Source organism: Neodiprion virginianus, chromosome 2 (assembly GCF_021901495.1).
Source record: "Neodiprion virginianus isolate iyNeoVirg1 chromosome 2, iyNeoVirg1.1, whole genome shotgun sequence".
NCBI lineage: Eukaryota > Metazoa > Arthropoda > Insecta > Hymenoptera > Diprionidae > Neodiprion > Neodiprion virginianus.
In genome coordinates, this window is record NC_060878.1 from 41387006 (window position 1) to 41404034 (window position 17029).

At 41.0% G+C, this 17029-nt stretch overlaps 3 protein-coding genes across 7 annotated transcripts; 2 read left to right on the top strand and 1 right to left on the bottom strand.

Moving 5' to 3' along the window:
- Nucleotides 1-2665: 2665 nt before the first annotated feature.
- Nucleotides 2666-9322, top strand: LOC124297291 (protein yellow-like). Of its 5 annotated transcripts, none has more exons than XM_046748165.1 (7): nt 2671-2812; nt 5819-5898; nt 6111-6338; nt 7142-7323; nt 7436-7896; nt 7959-8199; nt 8265-9322. In XM_046748165.1, the coding sequence occupies exons 3-7, from the start codon at nt 6119-6121 to the stop codon at nt 8487-8489; spliced, it is 1329 nt and encodes a 442-aa protein (XP_046604121.1). In that variant the 5' UTR covers nt 2671-2812; nt 5819-5898; nt 6111-6118; the 3' UTR covers nt 8490-9322. The 5 variants fall into 5 exon arrangements, with proteins under 5 accessions (XP_046604120.1, XP_046604121.1, XP_046604117.1 ...); XM_046748161.1 differs by lacking the exon at nt 2671-2812 and adding an exon at nt 2916-2953; XM_046748164.1 differs by lacking the exon at nt 5819-5898 and having other exon boundaries at nt 2666-2812.
- A 214-nt stretch (nt 9323-9536) lies between these two features.
- LOC124297292 (major royal jelly protein 1-like) lies at nt 9537-12769 on the top strand. Its single transcript, XM_046748167.1, has 6 exons — nt 9537-9664; nt 9891-10116; nt 10191-10369; nt 10425-10643; nt 10720-11139; nt 11202-12769. The coding sequence occupies exons 2-6, from the start codon at nt 9912-9914 to the stop codon at nt 11472-11474; spliced, it is 1296 nt and encodes a 431-aa protein (XP_046604123.1). The 5' UTR covers nt 9537-9664; nt 9891-9911; the 3' UTR covers nt 11475-12769.
- Nucleotides 12770-12833: 64 nt separating this feature from the next.
- Nucleotides 12834-15234, bottom strand: LOC124297290 (maltase 1-like). The gene is made up of 6 exons (XM_046748160.1): nt 15030-15234; nt 14435-14898; nt 13911-14354; nt 13575-13830; nt 13108-13453; nt 12834-13022 (listed from the first exon to the last, which is right to left on the bottom strand). The coding sequence occupies exons 1-6, from the start codon at nt 15196-15198 to the stop codon at nt 12947-12949; spliced, it is 1755 nt and encodes a 584-aa protein (XP_046604116.1). The 5' UTR covers nt 15199-15234; the 3' UTR covers nt 12834-12946.
- Nucleotides 15235-17029: the final 1795 nt, after the last annotated feature.

A 17029-nucleotide genomic window follows, 5' to 3' on the forward strand; every position in this document is an offset into this window, starting at 1 on the left:
TCTGTTCCTTTCCTTTTTTTCTCCCATATCAATTTAGTTATGCCACAATTTGCGGTCACATTTTCCGCTCAATGACGCAATACGACTAGCGTCGGTGCATCGGTCCTTGCCGCAAAAAAGAAAAATAATAAATAAATAAAAAAAATAAAACTCAAAAGAAAGGAGCAACCATCGACTGTCACATTACTTATATATGCAAATTTCAGACTTTGTGACTCGATGTAAATCTTTGAGAGTATAATAACGAATACCTTTTGTTAACCACGCGAGATTGCCTGCTTTAATTGCCTGAACGATAATGAAAAACATCTTTACGTCGAGGTTAGTAGATTTTCTCAGAGTGAAAAAAAAATGTAAACGTTTAATAGGAAGGTAATTAGACCGCATTGCTTTCTCCGTACTTATAACGCAATATGTTACAAGTTTTTTTATAAACAATGGACGGACAACCAACGCCTTATTGTATGCAACTGAGCACGCGTATCGTAAAGGCGTGTGTCGGTTTTTACGTAGCGCTGCTTTGCATCAAATGAAAATGCCGAATAGCCGAATGATGAACAAAGACTCGAACAGCGTGCAATTGCCGCGAATGTCAACGCTTGGCCTAAATAAAACCGATACGTATCGCATCGATAAAAATCGCAAATTAAACGCTTTTCTGTGCAATATACAATTCGCACAGGATTTACGGGCAAGTGGAGGCGAGTATACGCTATCATTTATGAACCGAGAGGCAACGAAAAATGACGATGCAAAAGAAGAGTGAAACAAAGAGTAGCAAGGCCCTGTCCTACTTAAATTTCCCAGATATTTCACTCCGCTTCGAAACGACGCACGGGAAAATATTTACTCTGTTATTACGAGGACTGTCGACATAGGTGTACACCTAATACAGGTGATGTTTGCATTAATTTGTTCAATTTTTCTCTGTGAACTAACAGCAACCGGTATGAATTGAAATCGGAATAATGGAAGGCTCGTGAATTATTGAGACAGTTTTCTCCGAGTTACCTAGTATTTCCAAGAATTGCGCACTAATCGACGTATTGCCCACGAGTAAATTTCGTACTTTTGTCTTACTATATAGCGGCTGCAGCGGCAGTTCTCTTTCTCAATAACGTTATTAACACGACATGGCTATCAGTACGGGTTTGCTAATAATTTATGCCCCTTTAGGCAAGTGGGTACAGAGAGCTAATGGCACAGGCTTCGCGGTATTCGGAGACTACAAAGATTCAGAGCGTGACCATTGGCCATCGTATCGTTACCCATCCCACTGTACCTCTGACCCATTTCTTTTGAACTATGATCCGTTCCGAACTGCGTGTCATATTTCATGAGTTATATAAATAATTCACCGTTGGTTGTTTCCTTCGACTTGTCCTGAATTTGCTCCATAGCATCTGTAATTTACGCAGCGAATGCGTGATTGCGTTGCACAGGAACATTTATTTTTGAAAGATGGCTTACCTCCAATTTCACGGTCGAATATGTATGGATGAAGAACGTCAAATAACGATATCCGGTTTCTGATTGGTCGTAGTTCGTTAGTTTAGCTAATTCATGAGAAATCGTGAGGTTGTAGACAAATATACTAGAATAGTGTGCGAAGATCTTGGCAAATATTGAAACGAAAACAATATAATTGCTGAGAAATTACATCCAATGTGCCAAAGGTAGAAAATAGGCAATTTCTTTTTTCCCAACGAATGACCCAAACATTGAATATTCTTTTGCCTTTTCACTCCGCTAAAGCGGTTAGATATCGTGCTGAGATGCCTATTGGATTCGTTGAAAAATTTCAACTGTCGGGATTTGATGAGTTAATATTATGCATCGTCCCGGGATATTGCCAGAGGCCAATATGCGCCGTTGGTCTGCTTTAACAATTGTAAAACTCTCCAAGGAGCGACTGCAGCAACGACCGGAGACCCCGGGAAATTCCATAAGCGTGTCCGCAGACTTGCTTACGTGAGATAACTACAAATTGGTCGATTATCGAAAGAGACGATGAAAAAAATATCAGCTCGGAAATTTAACATCAAGCTACGATAAACTTTATGACGGTAGGTTAAATTAAACTCCGTCATTTCTACTAATGGAAAGAAGATCACAAGATCAAAGGTCATCGCTCGGCACACTTTCGACACTTGGCAGTCTCTGGACGCGGTTGTGAAAATTATCTGTGACCGCAGAAAGAATCGTTCGCTATTTATTCCTATCACACTTCGTTGTTCGAATTCCTCGCCTTATGCTATAGGTATATTACAGGTAGGGGAAAGCGCGACAAGTTGACGACCTTCCCGCACGGAAAAATTGCATACTTCACGGAAGACATGCCGAATGACAGCGTGTTCGAGAAAATGGCCGTAACTAAGATTTACACCTCGGCGAAAATTTACAGTCGAGGAAAATCATCGACGCTGGTCGAGAGCGCATCGTTCGAGAAAAACCCTGCACGTTCAAGAGCAGGTTACACCCACCCGCTTCTTCCTCGGACGAGGATGTAGAATATCAGGCTTCAATGATATCATCAAAATTCCCCGGCAGTGGGGGCGCGTTTCCCTCTCTAAATAAACCATCGTACTTCCAACCTGTTTCCACGTGCCGCGCGCAGAGGCGGAGTAAAAAAGAGGCATCCAATCTTTGTACGCGGCTCTGGGAGAATGAGTATATAAGCGTAATACGTAAAATCTTTGAAAAGAGACAAACTCTGCAGTAACGCTTCCGAGTCCGCTGAGAGAAGACCGTCGACGACCTCAAGACGTTGGTTTGCATTTTCGTCTGACTGGGCTGGACATCGGAATTTCCGGTACGCAAAACTCCGCCCCTGATCCTTGTTTGGCGATCGCAAGCCCTGACCGGGTGTGAAACCAGTATTCTAAAAATCTGTGGCAGTTTTCGGAATCCTCTTTGAACGATAAAAAAAAATGGGTGTCGGTCTTCTATCCAGGTGACGAATTATTTGTACAGTTAATGCGGCCTCGTAAGCGAGCGAGAGAAATTTTGAGTGATCGACTGCGGCTCGAAGTTGGCAGAGCCGTAGTTTGATGCCGCACGATTTTCGGTCAAGTAGTTTCGAATACCGAGGTTTCTAGTTTCCGGAAAGCATTCGTAGTCGCGTAGAGACGCTCTTGCAGAGTTTAATTGTGCCGCGGTACTACGAGCGCAGAGTTGGGAGTCAGTGAGTTTCGCTTTTCGTGCAAAATCACAGTCAAGCATTGACCGCTGAAGCGTTAGCATCACGTCACCGCATCTGAGAATAATGATTGTGGAAAATAGCGAACATAGATTACGAACCGTGAATTGTAGCAGCAACGTGAGGCCGTAGTCTCGATAAATTGCCGATAGTGAACGTTCGACGGATTGACATGAAAAGTAATCATTGTTACGGCGGAAAAAGAACCAAATCGGTATATCGTGTCCCGGTGAAAGTTTACGGCAAAAGAAGTATATTATACCTATGCCTAGTAGTAGTACCCAGTTTTGTTTACAACAGTTCTGCAGACTTGATAAGAAGTGTTTCATTAGCACGTTGTAAAGTTCTCCGCGATTTTCGACGGCTTCAGGAATTCTTCGCAGTGCAATTGGCATCATCGTTATAGTGAAATTCGCATTTCCCAATCGTAAGTTCGATTCCGGGTTTACGTGGAATTTTCAACACTTCTACTCGTACCATCCGCTTATCGATGAGTTACGCGAAAGAAATTATCACGACTTCTTTACTGCAGTTGCTTATTCGCAATAAGTGGTTATTCCAGTCCACTGAATGATAAACGTGATGTATCATTCTTTGATTGCGTTATAACGCAATTGATTGCAGCAATCACATTGGAACGATTTGTTCTTTCTTATTCGTAAAAAATTGACATCCGTATTTGTGCGAATTTTTTTCCCAAAAATTTGCCTGTAGCCGCGTAATCTTGATTCCAATTAACGATTACGGTAAGCGTCGGTATAGACGTAGAATTGTTTAACCGACCGTATAATCGAATAGTCATTTAAACGGTGAACTTTTTTGATTTCGTAATAATTAAATGATTTTCAGTTTTATCACCGAAATATTCCAACGCTTTTGCAAGTGTATCTAAACCGGTATTAGACAGATTTCGGTCAGAATTCGAATTCGTTTACGTCTCAGCAATGAATTAATCATTCATTACACTGTTTTACAATTTCCTCATATCACGGTAATATGCTGCTTTGAATAACCGAAATCAGTTCGAGATCAGAGTATGCTAATTTTGTTCTAATTTCACACAAATTGAACTCTAGCCTTGCAATATCGTCAACACTTTGATCATTACCAAAATAGCTCCCAAAACGAAATGTTTAAAAACGTGTCTGATTAATTAACGCATCAATCACCATCTTGCCTTACTGAAAATGTTCACGTGTCAAATCATATAATATTTTAAAAGAATTCAGCCTCTAATTTATTACATGATTTATTTTGTAAATTCTATAAAACATATAAAAAATCACATAATAAATTAGAAAATCACGAATCATTAGATGTACGAGATCAAAAATTATACAATCGCCTGTACGGTGAACTGTATGAATTTTTATCTAGTATATCAGATGATTCGTATCTAACAAACAGGATGATTGCAGCGTCTGGTATATCAATAATTGCGCAAACGTAATTGCTTCATTGTTTGTACATGTGATAGATAACGTGTCTGAATATGCAGCGGATTAAAAGTAATCCCCAGTTCTATGGAATCGGATAAAATCCATGTTGCATTGCGAGTGGATGCCTTATCGGGATGTATTGCGAATAGTGACGTCATTCAAGTTACTCATCAAGTTGGTTTTGCCAAGGAGCGGAAATCCTTAAGGAAATTCCGATGTTCGGAAAAAAGTAAACACAATTTTTTAATTGCACAGATAACTTATTATCTTCCCAAACACGAATCGAAACGTTTACGTATTACGATATTTAGTCAGTTGCGATAGCCTCTTTGGCAGCTGGGCTTCCTGGCATATAACAAAAAACCGGTCTCCCACGCCTCATTACACAACTTGTTTGTCATCGTTTACTGAGCTGCCGTCGCTTCGCTTCGCTATTAATATTGTAAACAATGCGAGAGCCCACCCGCTTGAGTTTTGGAAAAAAATTATTTCTTCACGCTTATGCGCCTGGAAATTCGAATTTTCGCTTGCGTAACCGATGAAGATCAAAAATTCTACCGAGGATTAAAAAATTTGCGAGCTTCGCCGATTTTTCTCATTTGTTCAACGCTTTTTGTTTACTTAGCTACTCAAATATCGTTCTCGGTGGAAAAAACAAGCCACCGAGGCCAACAACGCTACAATATTACGAGACTTTAATGTAACTTCAGTTGATAATACCGACGTTTGATATATCCTACTGTAATTCATAGCTTCCATAGCTAGGTCGCATGTCAAATTTTCGAATAACGTCGCGATACAGCGAATGTGACCTGATCACCTAAAACTCTACCGGAATTCATCTCGGTAATGACTTTATATAAGAACACCGACAGCATTATGCCATTAGGGATCATTATGTTCGCCCCAAATTATTCTACCTCACTTTGTGTAAAACCTTTGTGAATTATAGGCTCTGTCAAAAGATTAAGTATCTCAGACTAGAATTTTTTCATCTGTTGCCATTAGTTATCGATTAAAAAAAACCATTCTTATTCTGTTCAGATTCATAATGTTCATAAAATCGTATCGTAAAGTCGTTCTGCTTTCGGAAAAGATATGTAATAATAAACTGAACAATTGTACAAAAGCAAGAAATCAATCGTCGAATTGTGTACTCAGGTTAAAATTTTCTTTACAGATTGTTACACGTTAATTTGAAGAATAAAAACTTTTTTAATTTCGGCAACGTCTTAAATCTACGATTGGGAGAAAAACAAGGTAAGATAATATGTAAGTAGAAACTAAATTACGACGTTCCTCGTCGTCCCGATATGCCGTATAATTACTCGCACACACTATACTTTCCTACTGCTGTATATTAGGTGATTTAGTAAACGTGGACGTATGGAACTACGACTATGATACCTATGCACTGTCGGAGCTACGGTATACTGACCATTGATTACTCAATTGCACTGTTTTTTCCGCAGGTGAAGCGATGATGGACCTTAGGCGAGTGGCCTCACATGCAGTCTTTGTCATTCTCATCATCTCGGGGGTCCGGGCCCACTCTTCAAATAACAAATTCCGAAGCATCTACTCCTGGAAGGCCCTCGAGTTCGCTTTTACAACTCCCCAGGCGAGAGAGACTGCCATTGAGCTGGGCGAATTCATACCTGGCAAACCGCTGCCCATCGACGTTGACACTTATCGCGGCAGTAAGTTTACCGTCTACATTCTAAGATTCGAACCATAGAGAAAAAGGACACAGGAAATGAGATAGCGATGCGTCACAGTGGATTCCGCCTAAATTCCCGTCCACCGAGACTCTTGGAAATCGGCTATCACCGTCTGAAGAGAGACGGTTCAAGCGAGTAGTTAACGCGTTAGAAGTTTTTAAGAGTTCACTGTGGTCGCACTGTGTCCTTGAATTGATGTGCGAAAAGGAAAATAGGAAGAAAGAATTAGCGGAAACAAGTGGAGGTATCGGTCAGGCGATTGTACATACGATTCGGTAAGACTTGCAAGGATGGTTCAGGAGGAGTATACCCAATATACGGGGTGTGCTTAATCCGCGGAAATTACGTTTTCAATTGGGCGCACACGTACAACACGGTATGAGGTACATGGTATGACGAGCCCGTTCATGCGATTGGTGTTCACGTGATGGACGCCATCATTTATGACCATATAGTGTTCACCTTATCTCATCATCAAAGGGCAATGCTTGTTACGAAAAGCCTATACTTAGTAATTCTTGTTCACCAGATAGTTGTTGATTCTTGTTTGCTGCCTACTAGACGGAATTTATACCAGCACTCATCTCGCTGTTTTACAGTAATGCAATAAAAAACCGGTTTTATAATGCTAGTGAAAAAAAGGTGTTCGGTCGGAAGGTGAATTTTTAATACTCACGTTCCATCTTTTCCTTGTATAAAAATATTCACTGATTTTATTTACGCTGCCATAGACTTGCAGGTTTTAAGCATCGTTTGAACTCATCTTGAAATCAAATTTACAGACAGAACTGGATCCCGGATTTTCGTATCGATACCACGATTCCAACAAGGAGTACCGGTAACCTTGGGCTACGTAACCAACGTTGTTTCAAGTCATGACAATCCGGTAATCGCACCTTATCCAAGCTGGGATTGGCACCGGTCCGGTGATTGCGACGGTTTGATCAGCGTTTGGAGGATGCAGGTGACGTACATGTTGGTTTAAAATGGAGATATTCGTGAAAACGAAACAGCAGATCCAACTCTGTGTGGAAATATTCAATATCCAATGTATCAATCTTCTTTTACACCCGCAGATTGACCGTTGCGGGCGATTGTGGGTGATGGACACGGGGAAAATCGAGGAAAATCAAATATGCTCGCCACAGCTGCTAGTCTTCTCGCTCGAGACGAACCAGCTCCTCTCGCGTTACAGATTCCCAGAGGACCACGTCAAGGAAAGCTCCCTCTTCGTGAACCCGGTCGTCGACGTGCGAGGTCAGTTTTGTCAGAACACCTTTGTCTACGTCGCCGACGTGACTGGGTTCGGCCTGATAGTGTACGACCACCAGAAAACTCGAAGCTGGAGGATAAACAACAACCTGTTCTACCCATACCCGAACTACGGAACGTTCTCCATCAAGGGCGAAGTCTTCGATCTGATGGACGGCGTTCTGGGGATGGCGCTGAGCCCTCTGAAGTCAAACGAGGACAGAACCCTGTACTTCCACTCGCTGGCGAGTAGAGTAGAGTCCTACGTCGCGACCTCGGTTATAAGGTAAGAGAAATGCCAAATTTGAACGAACACCCGATGGTCTGACCGGTGTACTCTGGTTTCAGGAACTTTTCTCTCTTCCACGAGAATCCCGACGGAGCTGCTCGCTCCTTCGTCTCCTTTAAAAACGAACGGAGCACCCAATCGGCGGCCGAAGCCATGGACAAGAACGGCGTCATGTACTTCGGACTGCTTTCCGAGTTGGCGATCGGCTGCTGGAATAGCAGGAACTATGAATACGGCGATGAATTCATTGAGAGGATCGCCGTAAATGCGGACACCCTGCAATTCCCCTCTGGAGTCAAGGTAATAGGAATATCTCGGATGCTGTGCAACCCGTGAGGCAGCGGTGACGACTTGTCTGTTTCCAGGTTATCACCGAGTCCGACGGACATCAGCAGCTGTGGGTGATAACGGTGTCCTTCCAGCGAGTTATGGTTGGAACCCTGACTCCGAACGAAACGAACTTCCGGATCCAGGCTGCCGATATCAATGAGCTGGTGCGCGGAACGAAGTGTGACGTCGCTTCTCTGAACATAAACGCGATCAGGGAGTCAGCGACCAGTGGTGGTAGTACTGTGACATTTCCACAATGAGTGTCAAGGCCCCGCGAAAAGTTCTCCAAATCACCTAACATAATTTCGTACTTTTCGCGGTTCACCAAACACTACCGCTGCAAAGTGTCTTGCGTGCATGTCAGAATGAAACCTGAGGGGTATAGTTTTTACATTGATCATGGATGACGTCAACGATGAAATCGAGAAAGCTACGCATGGACGGTGCATTGTTTGATATTGCAGTTCCTAAATCTGCGTGTTATCGTTGAAGACGTGTTGGACTTTGGCCGTAAAACTGAGTGCAAATTCTTCAGCCGATTGTTCTGCTGGATGAATTTAACCCGTTCGTACCCGATGCCGTTCCACACGTTTCCAAGCCACGCACCCATTTGGACAGTCCGAGGATTGAAGGGTCAAGCCTGTAAATACAGGGAGAATAGTTGAGTGAAATAGGTTTTTGTATTAATAAATTATACTATTTATGGCGCATAGAGCTGGTGTAATTAAGTAAGCAATGTAATGTGAGTTAAGTACTCGGAAAAACCATCCTCGTCTATCAACCGTTATCGGTTCACAGTTAACACGGCTGTACAATTTTTTCGCAGTTCTGAGTAAAATGTCACAATACTTTGACCTTCGTTTAAATAGAAACGCGTGTCGCGAGTTTGGACGAAGAATAATATCGATTAATAAATTGTATAAATTTGATTAATATTTAACAATTCTAGTTATGAGTATAACCGTTGCAACAAAGAAAGTTGATTTGGTCCGTCAAAGATTTACAATCAACAGGATATGACTAATAAATATATACACATTTATATTATTCTAAGTTAAGTGTAATAATAAATGTTGATCGATAGAATACTGAATTAATCTTGTGTCTGTGCTTTTACTAATTATCCTGATCACATTAAATTTGAACTTTTGCATTTAGCCGTTAAGATAGATTACACAACGCTCGAATTTCAGTCCCCAAAAAAGAAGCATCGGAGCAGAATGAAATTTTAGTAGAGACCAGAAATTCCGCGAAGAGAACGCAATCGGAAATTAAACAGCTGTGCCAATAATATTTGGCCCGCTCAACTAAATTATGCTGGGTTTCAAGGTAGTCACGAATAAACTTCGTAGTCAAAACCATCGTTATCGACATTGCACATCGATCGCTAATTTTGTTAAAGCCGGACGAAACTCTACTTCAACGAACACTTAGAGTAAGTCTGTAATCATAACAATGAATTAAGTTTGCGTACGTCAATCATATCATCATTAATATTTAGATGAAAATTACGTAACTATAGAAACAACACGTAGGTGATCAAACCGATTGGATGATGCGATTGAATTATTTCTCTTCTTTTGTTCCGCCAAGTCACATAGGCACCATCAAGTTTCGAATAAAGCCTGTTTTCTAATGTGTTCCAGTTCTCTTCGGAGCAGGAATCGAAGAACCGTAATAAAATGACAACCCCATCTAGACCATTTCGTATACTGACAATCGTATTGTCATGTGTTGGCTCGTTGTTGGCGGCAGAACTTACGACTATCCATGAATGGAAGTACATTGAATACGCGGCCGAAGATCCACTTGTTGAGCATATGTTGCAGGTTTCTGAAGAATACAATTACACGAAAATCATACCAATTGATTTCCAGAAAATCTCAGGTACAATCTGCAGCAAACACATCTAGACTAAATAATCACCTGTTGCTTCTACAGCTCAGAACTTTCGTTTCCAGGCAATAGAGTTCTGGTTACAACACCCAGATATTCCAACGATTTATTAATTCCAAGTTTGTCAATTGTTTCGCCTATGATCGGGGACGGTGGTTCGTTGCTGGAGCCCTACCCAAATTGGGATTGGCACGAGACAGGATATTGTGGTGATGAAATAATAACAAGCGTGTCTCGTCTTTTCGTGAGTACCAAATCGTCCCGTTTCGACTCTTTGCACTGATTGAATATTTTTCCAGACGGACCAGTGCAACAGGCTGTGGTTCGTCGACTCCGGGAAGATAGGAGATAAGCAAGTATGTTCTGCTAAGCTGTTCGCCTTCAATACGACAACCGACCAGGTGATCCATCGGATTGATATTCCACATGAGGTGACCCATAATTCTGTAGATCCGAGCAAGGGGCGGCTTGAGATACAATTCGTCGAGACGAAGGGGGACTTCTGCGATGAGACTTGGGTTAGTTACGGACTGTCATGTCAGTTTGAAATCGTTGCCGCTAAGAATTCGATTTTCACGAAAGAATCCTCCTCAGGCTTACATTGGGGACCCGGAGGGCTACGGCCTTGTTATTTGGGACGGTTCGGACATATGGCGTCTGGAAAACGACGACGTTTATGCCCCGGCCTCGTCAGCTACGAAGTTCAGCGTTGCCGGCGAGAACGTCACCCTGGAACTCGGGACTTCCATTGTGAGGATACCACCCCCGGGATTCATCGACGAGGACTATCTTCTTCTGAGACCATTGTCCTCCTACTCAGACTACGCGATAAGAGTCGAGGATTTGCACAATTCGAAGAACAGCAGTGTAACTTACTACAAGGGCAACATTACGCTGCCGTCGCAAGAGCTTGTCAAAGTCTTCTCGAAGTCCGGGGTCCTTATGGGCGCCTTGGCCTCGAGTCTGGTAGTGGCTTGCTGGAACCTGGCAAATCCTCTGGCTACAGAGTACGTGGTGAGTAGAACCCCGATCAGAATTCAGCGCTTCGTATTACAGCCAATTTTCAACTGTCTCAGGGTACACCGTTGGAGGACGACGAGGCTCTGCAATTTACCAGCGCTGCTAAAATATTCGAAGGGTCTGAGCCCGGATTTGAGCACGAAGAGTACTGGATGCTGACCAATCGGTATCAAAAATTCGCCCTGGGTACCATGGATTTCGACGATGTCAATTTCAGAATTCTGTCGGTCAACATCGCTGATACCGTCCAAGGCACGGTGTGCGCGCCGAGCTCGCACAGTGCCACTAGCATTGAGGATAAATTTTTCTTTGAATATGAAACGGTATGAGAAATTTTCCATAAGCTCGTCTATATTCTGGTGTCCTTTACGATAGTATCCACTCACAATCAGTTTCCGCCTGTAGCGTACCTCCTTATAAACTGAGCGACTTATGTACGTACTTTAGCACTGAAATGTATTTTTGGTTTGAAGCAGACGATCTTTCCAGCAATTCATTACATCGTCGGTTAAAACTGTATTCGAAAATGATTAAATTATAGTGATAAAGGAACATCTTGACAATTATATGGACAGAATTATGTACGGGCGGGGGGAAGGGGTGTCATTATGGGGAAAACCTCCAAGTTTTATTCGCCATTGACGAGACACTGAATTTGTTCTGCAAGTGATACATAATGTACTGTATACAATATTCGTATATAATCTATTTCTATACAGAGGGTTCAGTATTTTGCTTACGGTGAAACTTTCTTGTTGTAAGGCAAGATATATATTTTTTATCTCGATTATTCAAATTATAAAAACGTTGGCCGTTGAACTTGAAGCTCTTCACGAACGGAAGTATATAAACTATAATTACATGATAATTATTCCACATTCTTAAAAGTGTTCGGAAATTTACCAAAATTTTACTGTACCACAGTGTAATTGAATAAAAAATTCCGTGTTATAAAGTGAATTACTAGGCATTCTCATTGAATTTGCATATAAATTTCCTAATTTCGCTCAACTTGGTTGGAGGAACGCTGGAGCGTACTTTGAATTTAAGAAATTATATAGTAAATGCATTGTATTTGTAAACTTGCTATACATTTTCTGTACTTTATTTGGAATTTACTAAACATACTGCTGAATTTAAGTGATAAAAACCATAGAACTTTGGTTTTCTCCAAGTTACAAAACATTTCGTCTAGACAAAATAAGAGATTGTGAGTTGTAAAAAATCTGACATGCAAATTTTTTTGACTTTGTAGCTTCGGAAATTAGTATTTTTATTAGTGTTAAGCCCATATTTGACTCGGCATCTCCGTCTCCGTCTGTAGATCGATGTTTTCAGTCTACCGTGAATATTAGCGATTGAAATGAGTAGAATGATAAAATAACATAACGCTAGATGCATGATCATATCGGAACGTTTATCACAAATTGAAGGAAATGACGATAGTTTTAAAAAGCGACGATCACCTAACAACGACGAATGGATACTGTTTGTAAATTTCTCATATCATAGGATGAATTTTCAAACTCAGTATCGTAAATTTGACAACCGTTCTTAGTTTTGCTGTTAGACAGGCAACTCAAAAAACAGAGTCACGACCGTTCGTGGAAAAAAGCGGGGACTTATTCTGTGAGAAAAAAAATGTGATCTGTGATTGGAGAGGCATTAACAGCCATGCGCGTCTGAAGTAATGGTTCATACATGTGTCTTTATTTGGCGGCAACTGAATTGAAACTTGGAATAAATTTGGAATACTTCTCGTAGTTATTACTCCGATGGGAATTTCGCTGGTTGATGAATCTCAAGCACTAGTTGTCCCGAGCAAGACCATTGAGCCATATTCGGGAAGTTCTATACTTGACTTGCTGTACGTATCTCTGAAAGTTAAAAGGTGAATAATGAAAGAACATTCGCCAGAAAACTCGATTACTTACACTTCTCAGCAACAAATGGAGAACTTACCCAATTTTCGCGCTCAATCCGGAATAGATATCAGCGATTTTGAGTGACAACTCGTCGGGCAGACCGTCAAAGTAATTATCCAAGTCCACCGTGACGGTGGAATTCTCCCAGTTTATCAACACAACTATCGGCTCCTCACCGTCAAGTTGCCTAGCGATACCTACCACCTGATCCTCAATAAGTTCGACGTCGACCGTTCCCTCCCGCCATACGGTGGTGTTGCGCAGAGCGATAGTTTGTTGAATATTCTTATAATGGCTGAAATCCGCCTCTTTTTCAGTGGCAAGGTTTACCGTCAAGTAGTTCGGATTGACCTTGAGGAAAGGAGTAGAGTTTGTGGAGAAACCTGAAAGTTGTCGATCTAAATACAATTTCTCAGATAAATTTTAAGGAGGCTCGAGTACAAAGACTTGCCATCGAGAAAGTAGAGTCACTACCTTTGACCAATGAAAACGGGGCATACTAACCGGCAGAAGTGGTGTTATCCCATTGGAAAGGAGTGCGCCAAGGATCTCGCGAGATCAGAGAGTAAGTTGTATTGGTTGTACTGCAAGCAGAATGATCAATAGTTTCTTCCCACGTAAGATATGTGTCCGTCATACCGAGCTCATCGCCATTGAACATAGTAAAAACACCAGGCATCAAAAGTACGGACATGTGAAGCCCATCCGTTCGGTACAGTCCGATTCGTGTGGCGATTCGAGAGAAGTCGTGATCCCCTAACTACGTGCATATGAGTCATAAGACTCACCGACCATATAAAATTGAAGGAACGAAGATTTAAAAATGCACCTATAACTCACCACCCAATTAGATGTTTTACCCGACGGCATATTGTCCAGCCATTTGACGAATATGTTGTAGATGTCCTCCGCTGTATCTAGAACAGCTTCATTAGCGATATCTCCGTCTCTAATGAAGTTCAAGTTGAATGGAAAGTCATCACCGTAGTCATACCATTTCATAACGTAATCAATGTCAGAGTATCCTTCCGTGCAGATGAACCGAACCTTGTCGTTACCCTTTGAGGCTGTATAATTGTTTATGTGTTCCTTCCACTCTTTCACGATAGGATAATTTTCTGGTTGATCCTTTGTTTGGGTGTGGTTCAGGTAGAAATAATTGGTTGAATCGACATCTTTGTCGGACCTAGTTTCGTTCTCCAAAGTAGAAGACTCTACATAGTACGGCACAGCGTCGATACGGAAGCCATCTACGTTACGATCAAGCCAGAACGTAAGAACGTTCTGAAAAGTCATGAAATTTCAGATGAATTCTCCCTGCCTCTTACACTAACAGATGTTATTGAAAGGAAATTAAGTTTTACCTTCATTTCCGTCATCACGAAAGGGTTCCTCCAGTTGAGGTCGACTTCGTGCACGCTGAACTGATGAAGATAATAAGCTTCGCGTTCGTCGACCCATTCCCAAACGGTGCCGTCGTTGAAGGCGTCCAACCAATTATTTGGATAGCTAAGATAGTCGCCGTAATAAACTCCTTTGTTCCAGACGTAGTAACTGTAGTATGGTTCGATGCCCTGCTTCGCTTTGACGAACCATTCGTGCTCGTCACTCGTGTGGTTGGGAACAAAGTCGATGATTACTTTGAGTCCCAATTCATGGGCCGCAGTTATCAGTGCATCGAAATCGTCAAGTGTCCCATAAAGTGAGTTCACGGCAGTGAAATTGGAAATGTCGTAGCCACTGTCAACCATGGGAGTCTCGTATATCGGCGGCAGCCAAATGCACGTCACGCCCATGTCGACGAAGTGATCCAATTTGCTCTTGATACCTGTGTAATGATTGTGGGAGTATCGTTAAAAAAATTAATGCCAGAAAAACTGTATTTCCTTCAACCCACATATTTATGAAATAATCAACAAACCGAAATGTTTTCTTTATTGATCAAACAGGCTAGCTTACCATTCAAATCGCCCTTTCCATTGCCGTCACTGTCTTTGAAGGATTCGACCCAGATTTCATATATGACGTTTGTTTGCCACCACTCTGTTGGTACGGTGACATCGTATGTGATAGCATGAATTGATGCCGAAACAGCAAGGATCAGGTAGAACAGCCGTAGGGCGCTCATTTTTACTTCGAACAGTAGCGATAGATCATCGAAGAAAGAAAATCAGGTAGACAAAATATTGGCCACTTGCGTCTTCGTGTTTTGTCAGAAGTAATGTAAATCAAATTGTCACTTCTGTATTCGGTCAATATTTTATATTAAAGCTAATCCTGAAAAATCGAAGGTTTTTGGCTCTTGTTGAACCTACCATTTCCCGTTGTCTAAATCTATTGATGCGAAAATCAATTATCAAATCATTTATTCATGTTTCCCTATAGTTTGTACACAGCTAATACAGTGTTAGATTTTCTATAGTAGGGAAGATCGGGGGAAGTGAGGCAGACAAAAAAATTGAATGAATTCTTTCTTCATTATTCGCAACTACTTCTTCCCTCTTGGCAGTTTAACAAGTGATCCATTTTCGGCATTTTTTAGTAAGCAGAATTTGAGAAATGGCTTTCCAATAACAAGAATCATGATATTTCTAGTACCTCATATTACGTTGTGTTGGTCTCTTGTGAAAAATGGAAAATCATAGTCAAAGATTTGATTAGAAAATCGATTGAATATAAGCCCTCCAATCTCGTCCATACGGATACGAATGATACAACTGTTAGTTGTTCTGGTGTACTCGCCCTGTTAAGATCTTCTAATGACAGCCTTTCGGCTTACTTAAATGACTTTGTACGTACCTTGAGCTAACCGTTACCAATTGGCATGCTCCACGAGTACAAAAGCCCATCTTATAGAAACCTTTCGGTGTAATTTTATCTTCTAGGTCATAAATAAATGTAGTAAACTACTACCTTCGTGACAACTTTAGTGCAAACGTGATTTGAGCTAAGACAGATAAAGATAACAACGCGACTATCTTTCCGTGAGTGATCAATGTTTCAGTATCGACACAACTAAAAAAGCTTCAGCCATTAGGCTATTGCTGTATGTTGATGGTTTTTCCTAACCCGTGTAAAAACTTATTGGAAATTTATTCAGTGTTTTGCCATCTTTATTGCGACATAAATGCAAAGCCAAACGTGATATAACTCGCGAATTTTATTACAGCCATACTTTTATTTCAAAGACATGATTCCTGTGTTGCCCTAACACGTCGAATTGTAACAATTTTTTACTGTTCTTTTAATTGTTTTCGTGAGTGAAAAAATGTTGCAATAGCTCCTTCTTGTCTCTGCAAGTAAGTACTGCGTGATAAATCACGTGGAAATTCGCATAATACGGAGTTAACATATCCTTACATCAGGGACCATGATGCAAAGTATTAATCATGCAGATAAACCTTTTTCTGAATTTTTGTTTTTGAGTATTAATTAATAATCTCTTCTTTCATACGTATGATTTGTGAGATAAAAGACACATCGATTTCTTGTTTAAATAATTTACAAACTGTGTATTGTTTCCGACATGAATTGCACTGCACGTACTGTGAATTGGTTTGAATTCATTAAACTGAGAATATTAGAATAAAATTAACAAGTCAGAAAAACAGTATCAGTGATACGTTATTTCAAACTTTTTCTTTCATACGTCTCTGTGTTCGCCACACAGCTAGGAAACAAGTTTAGCCATATCCGTAATCATAAGCGTTGATTATGTTCAATCCGAGTGTTGCCACATATGCACAATGTTGGCCTGCGTAAAATGCAAAGTTTTCCTCCGTTATACTATCGACTGTTTCGGATAAATTTTCGCAAACAATTGGAAATAACCGAGAACTCTTCCGTGGCGTTCCCAAAATTTATCCTTTTTCAAAATGAAAATGAACCGCAGTCTTTCATCATCCGATAACAGAAATATGTAAAATAGGTTAATACTATATGGTAGGTACATTATAAAA

Coding starts and splice junctions, on each gene's coding strand:
- LOC124297291 (XM_046748161.1), top strand. CDS start 2,931: ATGGGTGTCGGTCTTCTATCCAG. Junction 2,954..5,818: donor GGTGTCGGTCTTCTATCCAG/GTGACGAATTAT, acceptor TTTTCTTTACAG/ATTGTTACACGTTAATTTGA. Junction 7,897..7,958: donor GTCGCGACCTCGGTTATAAG/GTAAGAGAAATG, acceptor CTCTGGTTTCAG/GAACTTTTCTCTCTTCCACG.
- LOC124297292 (XM_046748167.1), top strand. CDS start 9,912: ATGACAACCCCATCTAGACCATTTCGTATACTGACAATCGTATTGTCA. Junction 10,117..10,190: donor TGATTTCCAGAAAATCTCAG/GTACAATCTGCA, acceptor TTTCGTTTCCAG/GCAATAGAGTTCTGGTTACA. Junction 10,370..10,424: donor CAAGCGTGTCTCGTCTTTTC/GTGAGTACCAAA, acceptor ATATTTTTCCAG/ACGGACCAGTGCAACAGGCT.
- LOC124297290 (XM_046748160.1), bottom strand. CDS start 15,198: ATGAGCGCCCTACGGCTGTTCTACCTGATCCTTGCTGTTTCGGCATCA. Junction 14,899..15,029: donor TGGAAAGGGCGATTTGAATG/GTAAGCTAGCCT, acceptor ATCATTACACAG/GTATCAAGAGCAAATTGGAT. Junction 13,454..13,574: donor GGATAACACCACTTCTGCCG/GTTAGTATGCCC, acceptor GACAACTTTCAG/GTTTCTCCACAAACTCTACT.